Source organism: Asterias amurensis, chromosome 2 (assembly GCF_032118995.1).
Source record: "Asterias amurensis chromosome 2, ASM3211899v1".
In the NCBI taxonomy this organism is placed as follows: Eukaryota; Metazoa; Echinodermata; class Asteroidea; order Forcipulatida; family Asteriidae; genus Asterias; species Asterias amurensis.
Genome location: NC_092649.1, coordinates 13,255,290 through 13,277,545, shown reverse-complemented (window position 1 = coordinate 13,277,545; position 22,256 = coordinate 13,255,290). Strand labels below are relative to the sequence as shown.

The window sequence follows — 22,256 nt, the reverse complement described above, 5'->3', positions numbered from 1 at the left end:
CACCGACATGCATTCGGATGACCCTTATTTATTTTTCTTCTTTCTTGAATAAATAACAGTTAGTATTACTAATTAATTACCCATATATTTAAATAAGGGATCGTATACCATTCGAGTGGGTAACAATATTACACAATTACTTAGTTGTAACGTTACCCCCTATATGATGCCCTGACTGCGGAGTGAAAAACCAGAGCTTAAAACTTTTGAGAAAATCCTCTGGAAAACCCCGCCTAAATACACGATAGCGGTCATAATAAAAATACGTATACTTGGCAACGCAACTAATAATAGCTTCATCGGGACTGTCCATCAAAAACTTAAACCCGTCTTCCCTGATGCCAAGAGTTTCAAAGCCTTTGTAATGATCAATAATATAAGCCAACATAATATTCCTAAGGTCGTTGTCAAACAGAAAATGGATTTCTGTTTCAACATCGAGGTGGCAAATGCAGGCAAATTCTTTGGCTTGACTCTAATATAAACCCAATATAACTTCCTATTTCAATAAGTAGCTTGTGTGAAGAGCATCTGAAACGGGCCAAAGAATGGCGATAAGAAGGCTTGTTATCACACATTGCAAACATAACTCAAACTCAAACGGGGTTTTTAAAATACGGTCTGTCCTGAGCTTATTCTTTTGGCCAGATTTAGTATACAGTCATTGTGGAATTTATTGTACTATTTGGAAATACACACATAATAGTTGTTGAACAAAAATACGATTCACATTCCTTTGGTTTGCAAGCTCTGGTATGTTCTCTGGCATGTTGCAGGAGACTGAATCAAAGTATTTTCTAAGCATAAGAAATACTGATGGTTTGTGGTTAAGCCCTAGAGTTTGAATCAACTTTGAAGGAGTTGTTCAGAATCGAATTCCTGCGTTTACCACTCAATTTAAACCAGTAATTAAGTATATGTTTAAGTTGCTCTATGTATAAAGGAAAACGAATATAAATGAGAATAAGAGTATAAAAGAGTATAAATTAAAATCTTCAGTTTGGTCCATTTCATTCTTCCAAGTCACAGCTGAACAATAAGTAAGAACAGGCTTCAGTAAAGTGTCAACAATTCTCAAAAGCAGATGGGGCTTAAAGTCACCTGGAAATATATTTGTTCTTCTTCAAACATTAGAGTATATGTTTCTGAACAACAGAATAATTTTTGAGTAACTGTTTTTAACGATTCATATGTTTTAAAATATGAATAAAGTTGTGTGGGGGTGACTCCGCCTACCCCTTTTGTGACGTCAATGGAGGCAGACTTTGCCTCGATCGAACATCGAACACACGTACGTGCCAGTACATTCGAGTCCCAGTCGTGAGTTTGTACGCTTCAAAAAAGTTTTTTCTTGCATTTTTCCAGCAAGGTTTTTCGACCAGGTGTATTGCTTCTGGGTGCAGCAAAACAACTAAAGATGTGATCAGTTTGCAAGTCTTTTCCAGCGCAGCAAACACTTCGAGCTGTCGTGCTTCGAGAATCCGGAATACACTACGCATTTTGACATGAAGAGAAAAGTTCTTTTCTAAAACATGACGCCATCCCAAAAAAAATTCCAGCTAGTGGGGAAGTCGAAGAAGGCACCTGAAAGACGTAACAAACCTAAATGAGCATCTGCTTATTAACGTGACAAAAATCAGGTATTGTTTCAACTTTGAGGGCACGTTTTTAGCATGTGCCAAGCGTCACTATCTTGTGTTGATTCATCGCGCCTCTATTGACGTCACGAACAGCGCCCTCTCGGGTCGGGCTTATATTAAAATTTGTAAATAACCTGGAAACCAATTTTTTAAAACCTTAGTTAATTGTTAATCCACTCATGTAATAGTGACAAAAGCTTCATTTTGACAAAATATCACTTCCAGGCGACTTTAAGATCATTCCCTACATGTTTATGAATTGTAAAAGCAGCTTTAGAAGTATTGTCAAGAAGATTTTTATTGTGCTTCTTAAAGGAACCAGATGATTGAAAAATAACACTTAAATATGTTGAAAGTGACAACTTTGGTTTTCTGAGTGTTAACAAGAAGTCTCCACTTATTAAAATAGTTCTCAAGCCTTTTCTTTTGAGTGAGAGTTGAAGACCCTCTTGCGAATCTGATAAGAGAACCATATCGTCAGCATACAATACAGAATTGACTTTCCGGGTACCAATTTCTACACCATGAAAAGGAGCTCGGCCAAGCTCAGTCTCCAGGTCATTCAAAAACTGAGAAAAAAAGGAGTGTGCTTAAAACTGCACCCTGCTGAACACCAAGTGTACAGTGAAAAGTATTAGTAACTCCATGCATCAACTTAACACAACCATTAACCGAACTATACATAATTTTCAAACTGTTTAGGCATTTATGACTTATACCATAATTCCTTAACTTAAACCAGAGAAGAGAACGGTCAACATAATCAAAAGCTTTTTTGAAGTCAACAAAACAAGCGAATAGTTTTTTTCTTTTCTCTGCAGGATTTCTGAATGACAGTATTTAAAACAAACACATTGTCCATGGTGCAATACCCTGTTTTAAAAACAGTCTAAAATGTCATCAGCCCACTGGGTCAACCTGTTCCTAATAACCGTTTTAATTAATTTACCAAAGGAGCTCAATAAAGTGATGCCCCTGTAATTTCCTGGGTCACTTCGTGACCCTTTCTTATGAATTGGGCATATGAGACAATCAGACCATGAGGACTGAACTTGCTCTGTATTCCAAATAAAATTAAATAATTTAGTAAAAGGCTTGCACAAATAAAAACTAGCAGAAGAGATCATCTCGGACCTAATGCCATCTTTGCCAGGTTGTTTGTTGTTTTTCATGGCTTTGACGGCCTTTTCTACCTCTTCTCTGTATAACTGGACAATCAAGTAACTCCAAGTTAACAACATGCCTACTAGTATTACCCCTGGTCTCAGCATTTTTAACAGACATGTAAAAGGCATCATAAAAAGAATCATAGTTAGTAGAAGGTTTGCATAAATTAGAGAAATCATTATACCACATCAGGATTAACCTTATCCGAACCATTGTTTTGAGTATTCTCATTGTTAAGAGTCTGAACTCCGACTCGGTGAACACGCTCCAGGTCTTGCTTTTGGCACTCAACATGTAGTTTTTGCTTGAACAAATCGAGTAGAAGGGACTTTGGGTTGTCGTCTGGAACCTCAGGAATGCCAAAAATTTGTACGTTGTTCTTACGGGAGTATGCTTCATTTCTTTCTATCAGCAGGGCGTGGCTCGTAAACTGTCGTGTATTTAGGGATCACACCCAAATTACGATACAACCTCGGAAGTGGCAGCCAGGGGATCATTTTTAACCGAGGACACCTTCATCGTCATCTTCTTCTTCATCACTCTCTTATGGAGATGGGGCGAGGGTTGGGACCAGCTCTTGCTCCTCTTCTACACCAGGGTCCTCAATTTCCTGAATGAAAGGAGACAAACAAAAACGTCTTTATGTTATATGATGGACATGAAAGTGTCTCTCCAAAATAATTTAAAAGGAAATGTCCACAGGAGTGACTTTTTTATGCTAGGTCAGGTTGGTGTAGTGGTTTCTTGCCTCGCCTTCCGGTTTGAATCCCGACAGGGGCACTATGTGGATTGGATTTTCAGTCCCTACTTGACTGCGTGGGTTTTGCCTGGGGGTTGCGGGTTTACTGCAACATCTAAAACTGAAATTTCTTCATCATCTTCTCTTCTCGTTTGGCTCTAATTAGAGCGTTAAGAATATTTATCCAGATCCAGACAACAATATTCCATTTGTACATGTTTCTTCCTAACAATATCCGGCTCCCTGGTCCATTCACAAACACCCGATATTCATTGTTTAAAGGCTCCGATATATAATGGTATCTACCAAACATGTATTTGATCGAGTACACACATGTACACAAAATTTGTTCTATGTACAGTTGTGCCACCATACAAATCCCATGTAGTTGGTTGGTTAGGATCCATCATTTTGCTGGAAACTGTTACCAAGAGAAGAAGGATTAACCTGTGTCTTACACTGACCTGTTCAACTTCGACTTCCAGAGAAGGAGGTTGGTAATCTATGGAAGGAGGTTCCGATGGAGTCCCATGATCCTGAAAATAAAAATTAGAAAACAACTGATTACTATTGTTCTTAATCTGGGTTATTCATTAAATTAAATATAACAAAATATAAACATGAAGCCCAAAGAAGGCCCGAGCAGAGTGTATAATAAGGATATTGAAAAAGATTGAAGGGCAACAGTGTAAAAGTTGAATAACAAAACATATATAAATATGAACACAACACAGTAACAATTTATTGAACTTTCCATTTGGACAGGAAGTCAAGTCAACAAATTTGTACGTTCACAGACATAGCGCAAAGGGTTACACCATAACAGCTAAAATTCCCAAGATATGAATTTGTTAACAAAATAAACTTTGAGTAGGTGTAAAGTGAAAACTAATGGCGTCATTAGAACTTACTTACATGGGCATTGAAACCAGGGATGTGATAGGCTGGTGAAAAAATACCTGAACTATGAAAGCTTCCGAGTGCAAAGCCTTCTTACATAATAATAATAATACAAAAGTCTTTTGGTTTTGAAAGCCCTACTCTGCAATTTGGGGTGTTCCATTTTCTTATGATATTGATTTCAGTTAAAAAATATAATGGGAAAAAAAAAATGATGTTTAAAATGTTTTATTTTTTTTATGTGGGGGTGAAAAAAAAAAATAATAATAAAATGTGCCACTTTTACACTTCTTAGGAAAGCATGCTCTTGAGGATTATTACTCAGTTTTTTAAATGATAATGGGTAGTTCTCACAAAGTTTTCATGTTTTTAAAGCTTACCAGTTTAAATGTTTATCATAAAATGCACTGCAAAATCGACATATGGAAGACACTTACGCTATCATCTAGTGGATCAGCTGAGATGAGATTTGTAGAGGACTCCTGTATGGTAAAAGGTGCAGCATTTGAGAAAAATTGTTCTTGTGGAATAAAACTCGTGAAAAGTAGACAAACTATTAAAAGTAAAGCAAGGGGTTGATTAGAAACAAACATATTTTTTTCCTTCACTGAAATCAAAATGTTTCTGTGTTTTGTTTGAAAGACTGATAATCTGATCAGGTTGATGCCTCTGTATACATAATGTCTGAAAAAAAACATATTTAAAGACAGTGGACACCATTGGTAATTGTCAAAGATCAGTCTTCTCACTTAGTGAATCTCAACATATGCATAAAATAACAAACCTGTGAAAATTTCAGCTCAATCGGTCGTCGAAGTTAATAATGAAAGAAAAACCACCCTTGTCACACGAAGTTGTGTGCTTTCAGATGCTTGATTTCGAGACCTCAAATTCTAAATCTGAGGTCTCGAAATCAAATTCTTGGTAAATAACTTCTTTCTCAAAAACTTTGTTATTTCAGAGAGAGCTGTTTCTCACAATGTTTTATACTATCAACCTCTCCCCATTACTCATTACCAAGTAAGGTTTTATGCTAATAATTATTTTGAGAAATAACCAATAGTGTCCACTGCCTTTTAGTGTACAGTCTTATTTAATTGATCTAAGAAATGCAAACTCACCAAATCAAACTAGCATACTTTTCCTTTAATTGGCATGATAATTGGTCTTTTGAAAAACAAATATGAACATTTTATTGAAAATACCACAATGGCTGACCTACATGGAGTAGGTTTAGACTTGGCAGGCTGTATAACCATGCTTTTAATTTGGAGTGCTTAATGCATCATTTACCTGACTATCTCAACTAATCTACAGCTGGAGTAACTGGCAATTGGCAAGGAAAAGAGAACAAAATCATTTGCAATTTTTAAGCAAGTATTCTCCACATACCACAAGTGTATTTTCAGTAAATAGGCTTTGGAAAAAGTTTGCTTCATCCAAACGTCTGTTCTCGTCATCTAATTGGGTTCTTCTTTGACGCATAAACTAAAAAAAGAAAGAAAGTTATACAGTTTATTATAAACTTGTTTCTTCTCACCATATTTTGTTCTCAGAAATATTCCAATATGGAAAGGTTTGCGGCAACACCATGTAATGATAATCTCTAAATGAGTAGGGGTGGTTCTGAAAAGAAACTGTTGATTTCAACTTGACGTTTCGATTAGTATGCTCTGATCGTCTTATGGAGGAAAACCTTTCCATATCATATTTCCATCATGCAAAGTTTCAAATCCTACTTAAGAAACATTCCATTACAAACTGAAGGTTTTCACTAACACCACATGAATATCTCTCTGATGAGTAGTGATGCAACAGTCCAAACAGAGTCACTAGAATGTCTTAAATTATGAAAATGTCTGCAACTTTGTTTAGTCAGGGTTTAATTTTGACAACATTAATAACAATATTGCAAAACAAATATCTAGGGGTCAGTGTGGCATGAATTAATCCTGTGGGAGGTTCTGAGAAAATCCGGAGACTCCTGATTGAAGTTATGTGAGAAAGTATCTGCTTGATGAACCTGGAGTCTGAGCAAGATGGATCCAAAGAGTGTGTTCTCTGCATAGAAATATAACCCGGAGAACGCCGAGTGCGTCATGTGCATGCGATTTCTTTGTGAGACCATTTTTATGGACACGCGTGCGCCATTTTTGTACGCGTGTATTTGTTTGCCATACAGTGACGTCATGAACATTGACAAATGAAAACACTAGAAACGGTCTATGTGCACTGCCATTTTGCCATTCACGCGTGTCACTTGATGCTCATTTTGCCATACACACGTGTCACGCGATGATCGTTTACACGCGTATTGTGTGTTATCGATACGCCGCATCCACAGACCACACAGAGGGTGGCCGAGCAACGGCTTGGGCTTGATGAATGGGATCCCTGCACAGCTAGATGTTTAATGTTTTTTGGAATTTTTTTAACTAGAGCAACCTTAATGATGTTTAATATCATGCTTCGTGTTTACTAGCAATCATGTATAGTACCTGTTGCTCCGCAGGCATCCTCTGAATAACACCGTCTACCTCACTCTCCTAAAAATCAAAATGATAAAATTTAAAAAAGATGTCAAACTTTCGAACAGTTTTCAAAAGATAATCGAGAAGCTTCGAAATAAAACATCAAGTAACTTACATGAATGGATGTGAATAGCATGCTTTTAAAACTAATTATATAATGTGCAGTGTTCTTAAGGTGGAAAAATTATAATAATAATAGCCAGACAATCATATCTTCAATAATATTTATGTCATACAATTATAATCTTTGTGCTTGTCTTGTAGCTAACAGCACATCTAATATTTCTTTTAAAAAGTGACCCACTTAATTCTATCCTCACTTCCAGGCTCTAAAATAAAATTTAAAAACAAAAATAAAAAATTAAATAAAAATTCCAAACGTTACCCATCTCATAAAATCATATTTTTTGTACCATTTGGTACCTCACTACAAATTTTATATTTAATCAAGTTATGCCCCCACTTTGATCTTTCTTTAAGGTCCAGACAGCAAGTTCAAAAAGTTCTCTTATACATGAAGGTATTACGACCATCTAAACATGGGTATAATAACATGTAATTTTCCATTTTTTTGAAAAGAGAAGGGCTTTGCAGTGCTCAACCAGCTGAGCTATCTAATGTAGCTCTAATGATAAGCAGTCTCCCTAACTTGTCAATATCTTTGTTTCTGGTGCAGTTAGCCAAGACAAACACACCCAAGTGTAAGAAACAACCTGGGAAGCGTCTGAAAATTTGTCTCATTATTGAACAACTGGAGAGATCTAGTACATGTATATACTGTGCATATCTTCAGGTAACTTACACCAAACATCGGCGGCAAGCTCACGTACATGTGATTGGTGTGCTCAAACTAGAAAAGCAAGAACAATTATTTTAGGTTAGGCAAGTAATGACGGTAATAAAATACAAGGTTTGGACAAGTAAAACATGTTGTATCTGCTTGCGGAAAAGGAATTGTTGGGCAGTTTTTCCTCAAACGAATGCATTGGGGAGATTAAACAAGCACATCAGGGCCATGCTAGGCAGTGTGCCGCTTGATCAAAGACTACCCAACACAACACAACACAACACAACAAAACACAGCACAACATGAGCTCATTCAGTCAGAGCTAATAATACCATATATTCAGTAATTAAGCCTGCTGCTGATTTCACGAAACACTAGGACAAATCCTAACTCATCCTAACTTAGGATGGGTTCAATGCGTCCTAACATCTATGGATACGGAACTTTTAATATGCAGGTGTGCACAGAAATGTTGAAAGAATATACTAAAGGGAATTTCAAAAGTCATGGTTACGAATCCCACCAGAGTAACATGCCTGTGATTTTTCTTACATAACTCGGGAAAGTACTATAAGTAAACAGTGATTACACACATCGGTGTGAGGGTAAAACCAAAATTAATACTGAAGGTTTCTGGCAAGAAGAAACACAGCAGTGAACAAGTACTCTTCACACATACCGAAAGCGGCCTTGACCTTTGACTGGGCCAGAGTTCTTCCAGCTGGTACATCTCATCCAGGCGCCTGTCCTCATCCTCCAACTGTCCTCTTCCATGTTGGATCTAAAAGTAATCAGACCTTTTAAATATAAATTTGCTTCTTTTCTCCGTAACATACCTTGTTCACACAGCATCCATTTAAAGGGTCTGTATATGATTGTTGTTTTTTTAACCCTTCAAATGTTTCAATCCTATATAAATGAAAATATATGTACACAATTATAACTAACCCATGTAAACTTCATTTCAAAAGGTAGATGCGTTTTTGAGATATCGCCAGTAACCCAGAGTGAATATGTCAACGCGCGAAGAATAGTCCCTTACAGGAATTTAATACACATAATCTAAGAAGAGATACTGGCTTAGATTCAAATTATGGGGATAAAAAAGTAATGTATGTTTTTCCATAACCGCAGTACTTCACAACGATGCATTATACTATCTAAAGCTGCTGTACTCCTTACCACGTATGTTTTTATTGACATTAATTAATTTTCACTAGTCATTACCAAACAGGTACAGACCCTTAATTTTGATCCGCTTTGAAATTTTCAACCCTTGTCACTGCCAGGGTTGAATTCAATGCTACCCGGATCGGAGGCAGATTGAAATTTTTACAGTGTGAAACGGGTTGAACAAAATCTCCGGTTCGGAACCGGTTCTGACCTCGAGATTTTGGACAGTGTGAAAAGGACTAATGTCCCAAGATTAGCCTGGGAGGGAAAGCTGTGATTCCCTTCAGCACTGTGTTTAAAGAGAAAGCATTCAGCATCCTATTTATATATTTGATTTGCGGTAACACGTGTGTACATGTATCTGTCTTTCTGTAGATTTATCAGATTTTTCGGGAGACTTTTCAGTTCTGCGGAAGGTATAGATAGAAACTGGCTAGGACTACTACTTTAGCTTATATATGATCAAAATTAACTGCACTAATGCAGAGTCATTTCTTGAATTGTGAGACCAATTCAAGAACTGACTGATATATTATTGATACCTCACCATGCAATGCCCCAAATCCTATATAGCATCCTACTTATTGAGCCTTTACCAATAATACATATACTGGTAAACACCGTCAATTCAGATGCAATGAAACACCCTTTAAATCAAGATGTTAAAAATGCAACCTATGTTTATTTTATTTAATAAAAATCAACTAAAACTGAAACTTAAATCATGGGGACGAGCACATACAACCTGTATTCCGGTTTGATTTAATTGAAAAAGGTGAAAGGCAAAAGGGAAAGACATTGTAGGCTGCAGATTGAATTTCTGAAACTTAAAACTCACGTATCTCTCTCGCTCTTCATTAAACTGATCACCAGGCACTACCTCATCCAAGTCTATAGTCTGCAATAATACAAAATAATAGCAAGAAGAACGAATAAATAAAAGAACTAGAACAGCGAAGCGCTATGGTGAGCTGCCGATCGCTCGATAGAAAAACAACAACTAGTAGAAAAAACAATAATTAGATAAACAGATAAAGCATCTACTTCAGGCGACATGCAGTCAACATTGCCCCTACGGCAAATGTGTGGTTTATTTCAAACAATCCCTTTATTATTGTGACGGGTCACATTGTGCAGAAATGTTGGCATGTTAAGGTTTGCATGTAAGGGCAAGGCCATTTCCATTTTGCAAAGGGCACTTCCATTGGAAAATCTTGAAGTCAAAGAGAAACTTTTGAAGGGGCACCAAGGCCAAGACCAGGGGCAACAGAAGCCATGGCCGCCGTGGCGTGCATGCGTTTCAATGCCTGTTGTGTGATAATGAGGTAGAATTTAAAATTGAACGAATAAATGAAGTGCATGAAGAATTCTACAGAGTTGACCATCTACTCTGAAGAACATTTTGTCCCAACCCAGTACTTTGTTAATGAGATCTGGATCTGTACACACTAATGGGTCCATATAATTACTTTTGGACTATGATGGGGAGGGTTAAAACATGCAAAACTTTGCCCTTTATTTTGGTTTTGTACATTTCTCAGCTAATAGTGGTTGTGCTTACCAAACAGTATTAAAACAGTTTTATTATTAAAAAAAATACATGATCAACTTTAAGACTTGTAGTTTGTAAGGAGAACACACATTTTGTATTGAGATTGACTGGAAAGTGATGACACAAATAATTAATGAATCGATTTACTCAAAAGTTAGTTAAGTTAGACCCACTAGTTATCTGTCAAAACAAAGAGAAACTTTGGAAATGTTAAGGCAGTATGAATGATAGTTTGTAACATGGACAGACATTATTGTGACAACCATTTTATTTTGTCCATGTGACAAACATAATATCTTCAAGAAAATTGTCTGTAGTTTCTTGAGCACCCACACAGTTTGTCTTGGGTTTGCCTGGAAACATTTCTCTAAAAGTCCGCATTCTAAAGGGTAAGCATTTCTGTGAATCTGTTCTTAATATTATCCCTTTCCCTCTGTGTATGTGTGAAATGTCTGTCCAACATTCCCATGTTACAAACATAGGGTACGTTCGATAAGCTGCCCTGGGTCGACCCCAAGTGACCCACTCCACAAGCAGGGTAATGGGGGCTGACCCGGGTGAGCCCTTGAAATGACGTCAAAGCTGTTCGAACGTACTGGGGGCAGACCGGGGTCGACCCAAGGAAGCTAAACGAACGCACCCATAATAATCTTGAAGATACTCCCCAGTGTTACTAAAATACAGGGAAATCTCTTGAAATAAATTGAAATGTGCATGGGAAACAAGTTCAACAAACTTTTTGTTAAAGGGAAGGTACACGTTTGGTAATTACTCAAAACAAATATTAACTTAAAATCTGACTTGGTAACTATCATTGGAGAGCTGTTGATAGTATAAAACGTTGTGAGAAACGGCTCCCTCTGAAATAGCATAGATTTTGAGAAAGAGGTAATTTCTCACTAAAATATTAAAAGTCTTTTATTTCTATCTGAAGGCACACAAATTCATTTAACAAGGGTGTGTTTTCTCTCATCATTTTCTCGCAACTTCAATGACCAATCGAGTGCAAATTTTCACAGGCTTGATACTTTGTGCATATGTTGAGATACACCAAGTGAGAGACTGGTCTTTGACAATTACCAAACGTGCACCTTCCCTTTAACCGTCGTGTGTTATTGCTCTGGTAAGTTGGGGCACTATATTGATGATAGCGTAGTTCCCAGAGGCGGATTGCACCAAGCGGTCTTAAACCAGTCTATACGTTATAGCCGGCTAACTTGAGACGCGTTTACACAGTCTTTAATTATAGACCGATTGCAATAGCGCGGTCTATAATTATAGCCAGTCTTAAATCTTAAGCCTGCTCTGAGCTGGCTATAATCGGTCTTCGTTTTGGTTTTTAAAGATGGCGCTGCATTTGTTAGTTGTAGATGATTTGATACAAAGAGCTCTAGGATGAGATTGTGTTTTAGAAATAGATTACACCCATGGGAGGCATTATGATGATGATCAAGGTGATTGTATCGTAAATGTATGTTCCCAAAAGTAAAAATGATACAACTCACAGATATGACATCCGATGATTTAAACCAAAGCAGCGCCAAGTATTATATGGGACATTTGTTCGTATTTCATTACTTTTCGCCGACTTATCTAAGACCAGCTTATTGCAACAGGCTTAGACCGTCTAGGGCAGATAGCCGGCTACAACTGACTGGTCTTAGACTGCTGACTAAGACCCTTTTATTGCAATCCGCCCCAGGTTACCATGTGAGTTTTTGCTCGTGCACCTGGGTACTTCACATTACTATTTTTCTACACTTACCCAGCTAGCGCAGAAGTTTGAAGCTTACACTGTCAGCAATGAATAGTGAGCGTAAGCGCAGAATCTTGTGGTAAGCAGAGAGCCATGAAACAAATAGGGCATAGCTCTTTTCAGAATTGAATCTCTAAACAAGAAGCTACAGTATAGTAGCACCGCGATGGTGGTTCTTTGTATAGATTGACTCACCACCAACGGTGCAGCCTCAGCAATAGAGGCTGGTAGAAGAACTCTAACAATCAAACTGTCTTCCGGGCATTGGTAGGGGCATATAAATTTGTTTTTCACTTTTTTGGAATTCCGACTACATGTCCCACACATGTATGCTCGGCAGTTCCAGCAGATTGTGATTGGCATCGACTTGAACTCGAAGCAGATAGGACACAGTCTAATCGAAGATGACCCGATGTCCTGAAATGAAAAGGCGTCTCATGATTTGAAATGAGATTAAAATACAGAATACATCCAGATGTGAACCAAATAAAACAGAGAGTTTAACTTTTTTTCAAAAGTAAGAAAAACTGCTTTTAGTACAAGCATGGTTTTTTAATGTCTAACACATTCCAACCTAGACTGTGTGTATAGGGCTCTCTGATTGTCAGTCTCTGTCTTAACAAATAAACCAATAAACCATGCTCTGCCCATTGTGACCATTAGTTATTTTGTAGGGGTCTAGACTAGCCACATGGAGGACTCTTCCTCTGTGCTGTACACAGATACAGAGTTCATTTCCTGGGCGAACAATTTTAAGAGCTCTATAATTCAAATCATAGGGTAAGAAGCTACTAGTCTCATTGGTTAACATTCCACGACTGCATACATTTTTTTGGCTGTAGGTTTTGGACATCAGACTTTACAATCATCATGCATTACATTTTTATGGTTCAAAATGTGCCGTGTAAGTTGTTTCTATAATGCTGGAAAACAACTCTTCGATCATTTTATTAATCATAAAAAAAGGAAATAAATATTTGTGACTCAAGTGTTCCACAAGTGTTCCACAAGTGTTCCACAAGTTTTCCACAAGTGTTCCACAAGTGTTCCACAAGTGTTCCACAAGTGTTCCACAAGTGTTCCACATCAAGGTCAAGCAAGAGTCTTTTGCCGATGTGACTCAAGTCAAGTTCGAGTCATAAAAAATTGCGACCCAAGACGTCTCAAGCCCGACTCCTGGACTCAAGACCTTAATCTCTGCTCTAGTTTAATTAGTCGGCCTGGAGTTACAGGGAGGCTATGGCTTTGTTGCCCCTTTTGTTGGCATTGAAGCCCCTTCAAAAGTGTCTTGACCCACAACTAGATCTTATTTTAAAACAGGTTTTACGAACACAAACCATAAATGGGGAAAAAAGGCCGTTTTTAATTTATTAAAAGATGGTCATTATGTGGTCAGCTTTCTTGTCATGTCTGAACCATTCAGTGTTCTGAAACCTCGAGCCAGTAAAACCTATGAATTGGGTACACTGAAAGTCGCCCTGTGGTTAGATCTTGATTAACTCATGAAACCTCTTAGATGTCAACCTTATAACAAAATGCTCTTACACAACCCAATACCACTTCTTAAGAACCGAGTACTACTTCTCAAATGTCTTCCCATCTACCTTGCAGAGACTTGATCTAATATAGAAATATTGACCTTTCATAGAAATATTGACTGCTATGAGGGGCACAGTTGAAATTATAGGCCCAAGGTGATGTCAAAACCATGACTATGCCCGAAGCTAAGCTGAGGGGATAGTTATGGTTGGTGTTGGTTTTGACATCACCGGGGCCCTATAATTTTAACTGTGCCTCGATTATTAAGCAGTCAATATTTCTTTTATATACAATAAAGAATCTTCTAACCAACAAACCCCGACTACCGTGACAAGGAGTGCTAAATCGTACAAACAGTACAAACGAGCGACCTATTTGCGACCGTTATTGTCAGGGCGGGCACATTCGATTGCTATGCCCCAGGCATAGTTAACTATATGATGTCATCTTGATTGAAAAATGGGGCCCAGCTATTTCAATGACTCCATTTTTAACCAATCAGATTAGAGGATTCTATATGAGGGATATAATTACTACTATGAACCTTACCCATATAGTTACAGAGATGACAATTTCACTCCCAGTTCGCTCTGTCTGTGCACACGCTTCACTGCAGTATACCGCAATAGCAGTCAACACAGGGAAACTACCTTCTGCAGTGAAAAAAACCTGGATGGTTTTGGGCCGACCATTGCAATTACTGCAGTTTACACCAGCATCTCCTCCAGCAGTCTGTCAATACAAAACAAAACTACTGTAATTCATGCATTTGTCACAAACCTTTTAACATCAAATTTCCATCAAGCTATTGGGTGCTGAAAAAAGATCACTCACCTTAACAATACAACACTGATAATGAGACCTAGCTTTAAAGGCATCGGACACTATTGGCAATTGTTAAAGATCAGTGTCCTCACTTGTGTTGGTGTTTCCCCAACATATGCACAAAACAACCAATCTGTGAAAAGTTTGGCTTAACTGGTCATCGAGGTTGCAAAAGAATATAATGAAAGAAAAAACACCCCTTTCACACAAACATTTGTGTGCTTTCAGATGCATAATAGTAGGCTTCAGACCTGAAGTCTTACGTGAGAAATTACATCTTTTTAAAAATCTATGTTACTTCAGAGGAAGCCGCTTCTCTCACTGTTATAAAATATCAACAGCTCTCCATTGCTCATTACTAACTAAGTTTTTATGCTGACAATTACTTTGAGTAATTACCAACAGTGTCCAGTGCCTTAAAAGTGCATCACTAGGGTTCTTAAAGTTCCTACTACAAAGCTACATATAAATACATCAAGAATTTAGACTGCTGTGCATATCCAATGTAGGACCAGTAATTTTTTGCCCTCTTGAATCATACTATGAAAGGGAAAAACCAAAAACAGAACCAACATTGGGATGGGATTCAAATCCATTGGTTCAGTGTGTTGTGTAATGCACGTTAAAGAACCCAGTGCACTTATCGTAAAGAGAAGGGGCTGGACTATCTATATCCTATAACATAAAATATAAAAAATAATATACAGCAATATTTTGACGGGATACCATAACTTTCGAAAGGCTAGTTGAATCAACAAACAAGTGGAGTCCAATTTCAAACTTTATCCGGTTAAATTGCATGCAAAGGTATAAACTCATACTAAAAAAAAACTGCTCTTGCCGCACAACTTTGCATGTTGCATATTGCCGACTGCACAATGATTTTGTTCCCCAAAAAGCTCTTTAAATCCGATACTAAAATCTTGAATCTCTGAAAACAGTTGTTAAGTTGATATGAAACAAGTTTGATTCTAACACGACCTCATCAGATGAGTCAACCAACATGTTCGGATAATTGAATAATTCACCAAAAACATGGAAGTGAATTTCGTATACTTGTGTATTTTAGCAATTGTATCCCCTGCAGAAAATAGGGGATACAATTGCTAAAATACACAAGTATACGAAATTCACTTCCATGTTTTTGGTGAATTATTCAATTATCCGAACATGTTGGTTGACTCATCTGATGAGGTCGTGTTAGAATCAAACTTGTTTCATATCAACTTAAATTAGTGGTTAATTAATAGCCCGACACTGATGGGAGCTGAGTAAATCCATGTAAACAATAAACCCCAACTACTGTAATCTACATGTACACCGTCTCAAAATAGACCCATTGCATTTATATGACGTCACACTCTCAAAAGGGAAGTAGATCATTGGACAATAGCTGTTCTCAGTGCTTAAAGGCAGTGAACACTATGTAATTACTCAAGATAATTATAAGCATAAAACCTCATTTGGTAACGAGTAATGGGGAGAGGTTGATGGTATAAAACATTGTGAGAAACGGCTCCCTCTGAAGTAACATAGTTTTCGAGAAAGAAGTAATTTTCCACGAATTTGATTTCGAGACCTCAAGTTTAGAACTTGAGGTCTCGAAATCATCTGAAAGCACACAACTTCGTGTGACAAGGGTGTTTTTTTCTTTCATAGTTATCTCGCAATTCCAATTTTCACAGGTTTGGTATTTTATGCATATGTTGAGATACATCAAGTGAGAAGACTGGTCTTTGACAACTACCAATAGTGTCCCCTGTAGCGTTACACGTTATGCATGGGGAGCTAGTATTTCTTACACAATACAGAACGCGCCTCCGAACAATGCTCGTTATTTTGGGTGTCAACTCTCTTTTGTGCATGTTTGTATACGATTGTGACACCCAAAATGACACCCAGGATAGGCACATGTGAGTACGTATTGCAAGGGGTCTAAAGGCTTTGTGAGCGTCTCTTTGTAATGAATAAAACCTTTTTTATTTCTTATCTAAAAACATAAAGACAAACAAGTTATAAGGTATACAGAATTTAGACCATCAAAAATTACCTGCCACGCTTCCTCATCACGATCCTCCTCATCTCCCCCCTCGTAATCCCTAAATCATAGTCAAAATAAAAATAATTAATTGACTTGTAAACAAACAAAAAAGAGAAAACAGAAACAATGTTTTATTTCTAAGTATAATGGCAAACCCACATATTATACAATCCTAAAAGAATGTTCACCGATAGTCAACTTGGACTATTATCTCAGTTAAACTGAGTGCCTTCTTTTCATCAGCATTTGACTTAATTTCCTTTCACTTCATTTGAGTGAGTTTGGAGAAAAAAAGCAACAGCATTTAACCTCTCCTTAAACATAAGAGATGTAATCCTACAAAGAATGTTCACCGACAGTCAACTTGGACTATTATCTCATTTAAAACTGATTATTCTGCCTTCTTTTCATCAGCATTTGACTTAATTGCCTTTCACTTCATTTGAGTGAGTTTGGGGAAAAAAAGCAACAGCATTTAACCTCTTCTTAAACATTACAGATACAATCCTAGAAAGAATGTTCACAGATAGTCAACTTGGAATTTTATCTCGGTTAAAACTGACGATTCTGCCTTTTTCTACAGCATTTGACTTAATTGCCCAATTCACTTCATATGAGTTTGGAAAAAAAAGGAACAGCATGTAACCTCTTCTTTAACATTACAAGTGAAAATTAAATAAAATTATAAAAGTAAGGACACGTAGGCTACACACGAAAACTCAACGAATCTATCATCAGACTCACATACCTGTAATGTTCAGGGATCGGGGGTCCACCTTTGCCGTCTTCAGGGGGTTCTGAACCCCCTACTCCACTATCTATACTTCTGTTGAACTGGGCACCTCTTGACAAGGTGCCACTTCTTGGTCTACCTTTAGGCACTCTTGTGGAGGTGGTGCTGCGACCCTGTCCATCACCTCCATTCTTTGTATCACCAATTTTTTTTAAGAAAACATCAAAGTTCTCTGCACAAGAAATTATGCATAAATAGATCAGTCTTTTCAAGCAACAGTTGAGTTGACACTAAGTTTTGTTGTGAGTAGTCAATGGACACAGCCTTAAAGCCATTGGACACTTTCGGTAAACAGTATTGTCCAAAGGCCCACACTTCGTGTATCACAACTTATATATAAAATTACAAACCTGAGGAAATTTAGGCTCAATCGGTCATCGGAGTCGGGAGAAAATAACGGGAAAACCCATGAGGTCCCTGCACATACCCCCTTACAGGGTAAGAGTGGGGGAGGCATGCACAGTAACATGTACACTGTTATCAGATCCCTCACTGCCCTCAGCCATTCAAATTCAAGCACAAGTTCACACTACATGTAGGTCACATAATGGAGGGGGGGGGGGACCAAAAACAAAACGTCCTTTTGTAGTGTCCCAAAGCAAGAATGTTCACATGAACAATTCTTATTCATTGTGAAAAGGGACATTCATTTGGGAGTTGTTTTTCTATTGAATTTTCCGCTATGGATATTTTCCGCTATGGATATTTTAACTACGTGTTGTTTTCAAAAAAAGAGGCAATTTACATGTAGTCATCACTGCAGCCAAACTTTAATGTTGGAGAAAACTGTGTTTTACCTTTTTTGTCAGGAATCATTGTCGCTGGGACTGTTTGCCTATTAAACTTTTTTTTACCAGCCAATATCTATATATCTTAAAGACACTGGACACTATTGGTAACTTTCAAAGACCAGTCTTCTCACTTGGTGTATCTCAACATATGCATAAAATAAAAAAACCTCTGGAAATTTGAACTCAATTGGTCGTCGGAATTGCGAAATAACTATGAAAGAAAAAACACCCTTGTCACATGAAGTTGTGTGCTTTCAGATTCTTGATTTCGAGACATCAAATTCTAAATTTTAGATCTCAAAATCAAATTCGTGGAAAATTACTTCTTTCTCGAAAACTACATCACTTCAGAGGGAGCCGTTTCTCACAATGTCTTTTACTATCATTAGTATTAGGTTTTAAGCTAATAATTATTTTGAGTAATTACCAAGAGTGTCCACTGCCTTTAATTATACAATTTGTCTCTTTGAAGTTAGTGTACAGTGTATCATGAACAAACCAATGTGTAAACAGAATTTCCTCTTCGTTATTTTAAAGTAGCTTGCTCAGAGAAAATTGCCTCAATTCGTGAAAACTCGAAAGGCACAGAAGTCATTTTGGAGACTTCAAATCAGAAAATTTGCTTTTTGTGAAACTCAAAATATTGTCCTTGTGCTAATTAGTGTAATTATGAAAATAAGTTTGTATGACTTGATTGAAACTTGGAGAAAATGTAGACAGATCAAGTAGGCCATGCACAACCAAAACGTGTAAAAATTTACAAAAATTTACGATTTTTTTTCAATAGATGGCTGTTCATGAAAACGGTGTACCTTCTTACCTTTGAGAGATCCTAGTCCCTCATCATCTGACAATATCGGCCTAGAATCAAAAGTTAAGAAAGAGTTCAAAGAATGGAAACAATCTTCAAAATTATATAATCTGCAATATTATAAGGCCAAGTAAAAACAAACATGTTTAGTGTCCCAGCCCGCTTCCTTTTTAGAGGCTGCCTCCTTTTTTATTTATTTTTTTAATGCACATTTTTATTTTTTATTTTTATGAAAAGGGTTATTTTAAACGATCTCAGCTAAAACAATCTGAATATCTTGTCTGAATGTCTGAATATTTGACATTTTAAAAAGAATGGCGGCCACCTTAAAATAAAAAAATAAAAAGCCCCTCCTCCTTCCTTTTTGCGAGAAACCCAGACGCTAAACATGTTTCTTTTTTTACTCAGCCTAAAACTCCAAGCCTAAGCAACCAGACACCGTATCAAAAGTCATTCTAATTTCTGTGGTGTCAGTTTGTTCCTACCCAGGGTAACCATGAAAATAATGACCAAATGCGAGGATTTGGCATAGAATCCAGCACAATTCATTTAAACACATTTTTGGGGGGAAATTATTATTAATTGAATGCTGGCAGTGCGGTCGCAGACAACTCGTCCATTTTGACAACTCAGTCTCACAACTCAACGGTGCCAGGAGTTTCGCATGCCCACTTTAGCCTCAGACACTGTGGTGGCCACGGCTTCGGACATTACGTCCCGACCTTGAAGGCTGTGACGCCCCCTTGGTCTGGAAGGTTGTGGACTCATGATGACACTTTTTGAGGACATTAAATAGTGTACATGTCTGATAATTGCGCAATAGATCGTACATGTATGACCTGAAAGAGAAAAAGAGAAAAGGGTAGTGGGCTGAAATACAGCTAAAGTGCAGCTAAATATGAAAATGGACATTTGTACATACCCTCTATTAGAGCTTCCTTCATGTCCTTCAAATATACCGACGCATCGCTGCGTCTCCACACAGAAACTTTTCCTCATACTTTCATATTTTATCTGTAAGCAAAACAATATCTGTGTCAGAGCTCCTTGATACTTAAATGGTACATGTAGCTATTCATGTAATATTGTTTGTATAGTATTTGTTTTATTGTTATTTCTTCTCAACACCATTTTTTTATCTGACTTTCTTTGAGAATACAAGTACAAAGTACACATGTCAACAAGTTTTAACAAAAGAGTGACTTTTAATGACCTCCGCCACAATTCTGTATCAGGCAATATATTACGCTGATGAGAAAGTTTTATATTTTTTGCCTTAACCTACATGTATGATCATCATGGATCACAACACAAGCTTAACATAAAATTAAAAATTGTTTTACAAAAAACGCTGAATATGTTTTCAGACGGCCTTTTGAATTTCTTTTTAAAATGAATTACAAGTAGTGAGTCCGACACTTTTAAGGTTTCTTTTTAGGAACCCCACAAATTTACTATCATTGGAAAGAGAATTTAAAGAGAAATACAACAGTGCTAAAATCAGTTTAACACATGTTATCAATCAAAGATAAAATGCTTTATACACAGGGCGAACTTGTTTATGTGGCTATTCGCATGCTTTATGCTTGGAGGTAGCCTCCATGCTTCATGTATGTATGCTGCCCATGGCTTATAAATTCATGCCAGCTAGAGGGTATACGTATTTACCATGAGGGACGTTGCAGTTCATTTGTGCATTAATGTTTAGCAACTTGGGTATTTATGTTTTCGCAGGCAGTCACAGTCCTCTGTATACAAAAATGTTGTTCGGATTTACAGTTAGCAAATGGGTGTGTGGCGTGGCAACATTCAGCCAAAGGATAGTGAACTTGCGTTGTCGGGGACGTTACCATTAGCGTGGGATATGCGCCCCTATTTCAAGGCACTTTGTCACTGCCTTTCAACGTGAACGGGCAATTTGTTTCTCTGTTCACAAAATTTTATTAATTTCCCACCACTCCCGCCTAGTGTATTTGCAGTGTACTTAGTTATTTGCTTTATGTGGTATGGCTTTTTTACAGGGTTCACACAGTTGTTTGTGTTTCGGGGCTATAGTTGCAAGTAAATATAATGGTCAAACAATTATTGGTTCAACTTTGAACACCTCTGATTTGTTAAAGAAGCTTACACACCCGTCTTTACATTCATATCCAATATTGTAACAATACGTTGTGTTAGCACTCTGAAGTTTCCACAGGGGCTAGTTCTGACCGCATTGTGCCAAGGTGGAATTGCTTAACTTAAAGGAACACGTTGCCTTGGATCGGACGAGTTGGCCTATAAAAAAGTGTTTGTAACCGTTTGTTATAAAATGCACATGGTTGGAAAGATAATTTAAAAGTAGAATACAATGATCCACACAAGTTTGCCTCAAAATTGCGTGGTTTTCCTTTTACTGTGCGAACTAACACGGTCGGCCATTTATGGGAGTCAAAAATTTGACTCCCATAAATGGCCGACCGTGTAAGTCGACGAGGTAAAAGGAAAACCGTGCAATTTCGAGGCATGTTTATGTGGATCATTGTATTCTACTTTTACAGCATCTTTCTACCCATATGCATATTATAACAAACGCTTTTCAAAGACCAACTCGACTGATCCAAGGCAACGTGTTCCTTTAACTCATTATATAAATTTCAGGTATGACTATTCTCAATAATGGTTTCACACAGATATATGTTTGGCCAGGTGCCGATTCAATATTTTAGGTGTGTTGCCCAAGGTGGTAATTGTGGCAATTAAAATGTATGGGCGTGGTGCCCATTGTTGGTTGGTTGTGTCGCGTGGATAATTGTGTAGAAGAAGCCAGGTATTGGCAAAATTTGTTGTGGTGTGGCAATTGTTTGCCAGTTAATTACTCTGGGCGTGGTGCCCAGTGATGGTTGAAGTCACGTGTTCATGGGAAGATAGAAGCCAAGTACTGGCCTGCCCAGTGATGGTTGAAGTCACGTGTTCATGGGAAGATAGAAGCCAAGTACTGGCCAAATTAGATGAGTGCTATGTGGGAAGAACAAGCCAAGTACCGGCTATACAATTGTGGGGTCAGGTGTACCCTAAGCTAATTTTAAGTGTGTGAATGGCTAGCCATAAGTTTTTCAGCAACCTTCACAATTTTGTTTTGGCAATAAAACAGTTTTCAGAGGCTGTGGCAATTAATCAAAACACAAATTGTCTGCTTCTTTAACTCGTATCTGTGTATAATAGCTACGAG

General features: G+C 37.5%; 1 protein-coding gene across 1 annotated transcript in view; it reads right to left on the bottom strand.

Moving 5' to 3' along the window:
• Nucleotides 1-22,256, bottom strand: part of LOC139953878 (uncharacterized) — a 31,211-nt gene continuing 8,955 nt past the window's right edge. The window contains exons 4-17 of the mRNA XM_071953473.1: nucleotides 19,968-20,059; nucleotides 19,055-19,095; nucleotides 17,399-17,615; nucleotides 16,660-16,708; nucleotides 14,334-14,516; nucleotides 12,441-12,662; nucleotides 9,776-9,835; nucleotides 8,444-8,545; nucleotides 7,780-7,827; nucleotides 6,945-6,992; nucleotides 5,839-5,934; nucleotides 4,884-4,928; nucleotides 4,011-4,082; nucleotides 1-3,417 (exon numbers count right to left, since the gene is read on the bottom strand). Coding sequence (XP_071809574.1) covers nucleotides 3,352-3,417; nucleotides 4,011-4,082; nucleotides 4,884-4,928; nucleotides 5,839-5,934; nucleotides 6,945-6,992; nucleotides 7,780-7,827; nucleotides 8,444-8,545; nucleotides 9,776-9,835; nucleotides 12,441-12,662; nucleotides 14,334-14,516; nucleotides 16,660-16,708; nucleotides 17,399-17,615; nucleotides 19,055-19,095; nucleotides 19,968-20,059 — 1,341 coding nt within the window. The 3' untranslated portion in view covers nucleotides 1-3,351. The remainder of the gene's footprint in view (nucleotides 3,418-4,010; nucleotides 4,083-4,883; nucleotides 4,929-5,838; nucleotides 5,935-6,944; nucleotides 6,993-7,779; nucleotides 7,828-8,443; nucleotides 8,546-9,775; nucleotides 9,836-12,440; nucleotides 12,663-14,333; nucleotides 14,517-16,659; nucleotides 16,709-17,398; nucleotides 17,616-19,054; nucleotides 19,096-19,967; nucleotides 20,060-22,256) is intronic.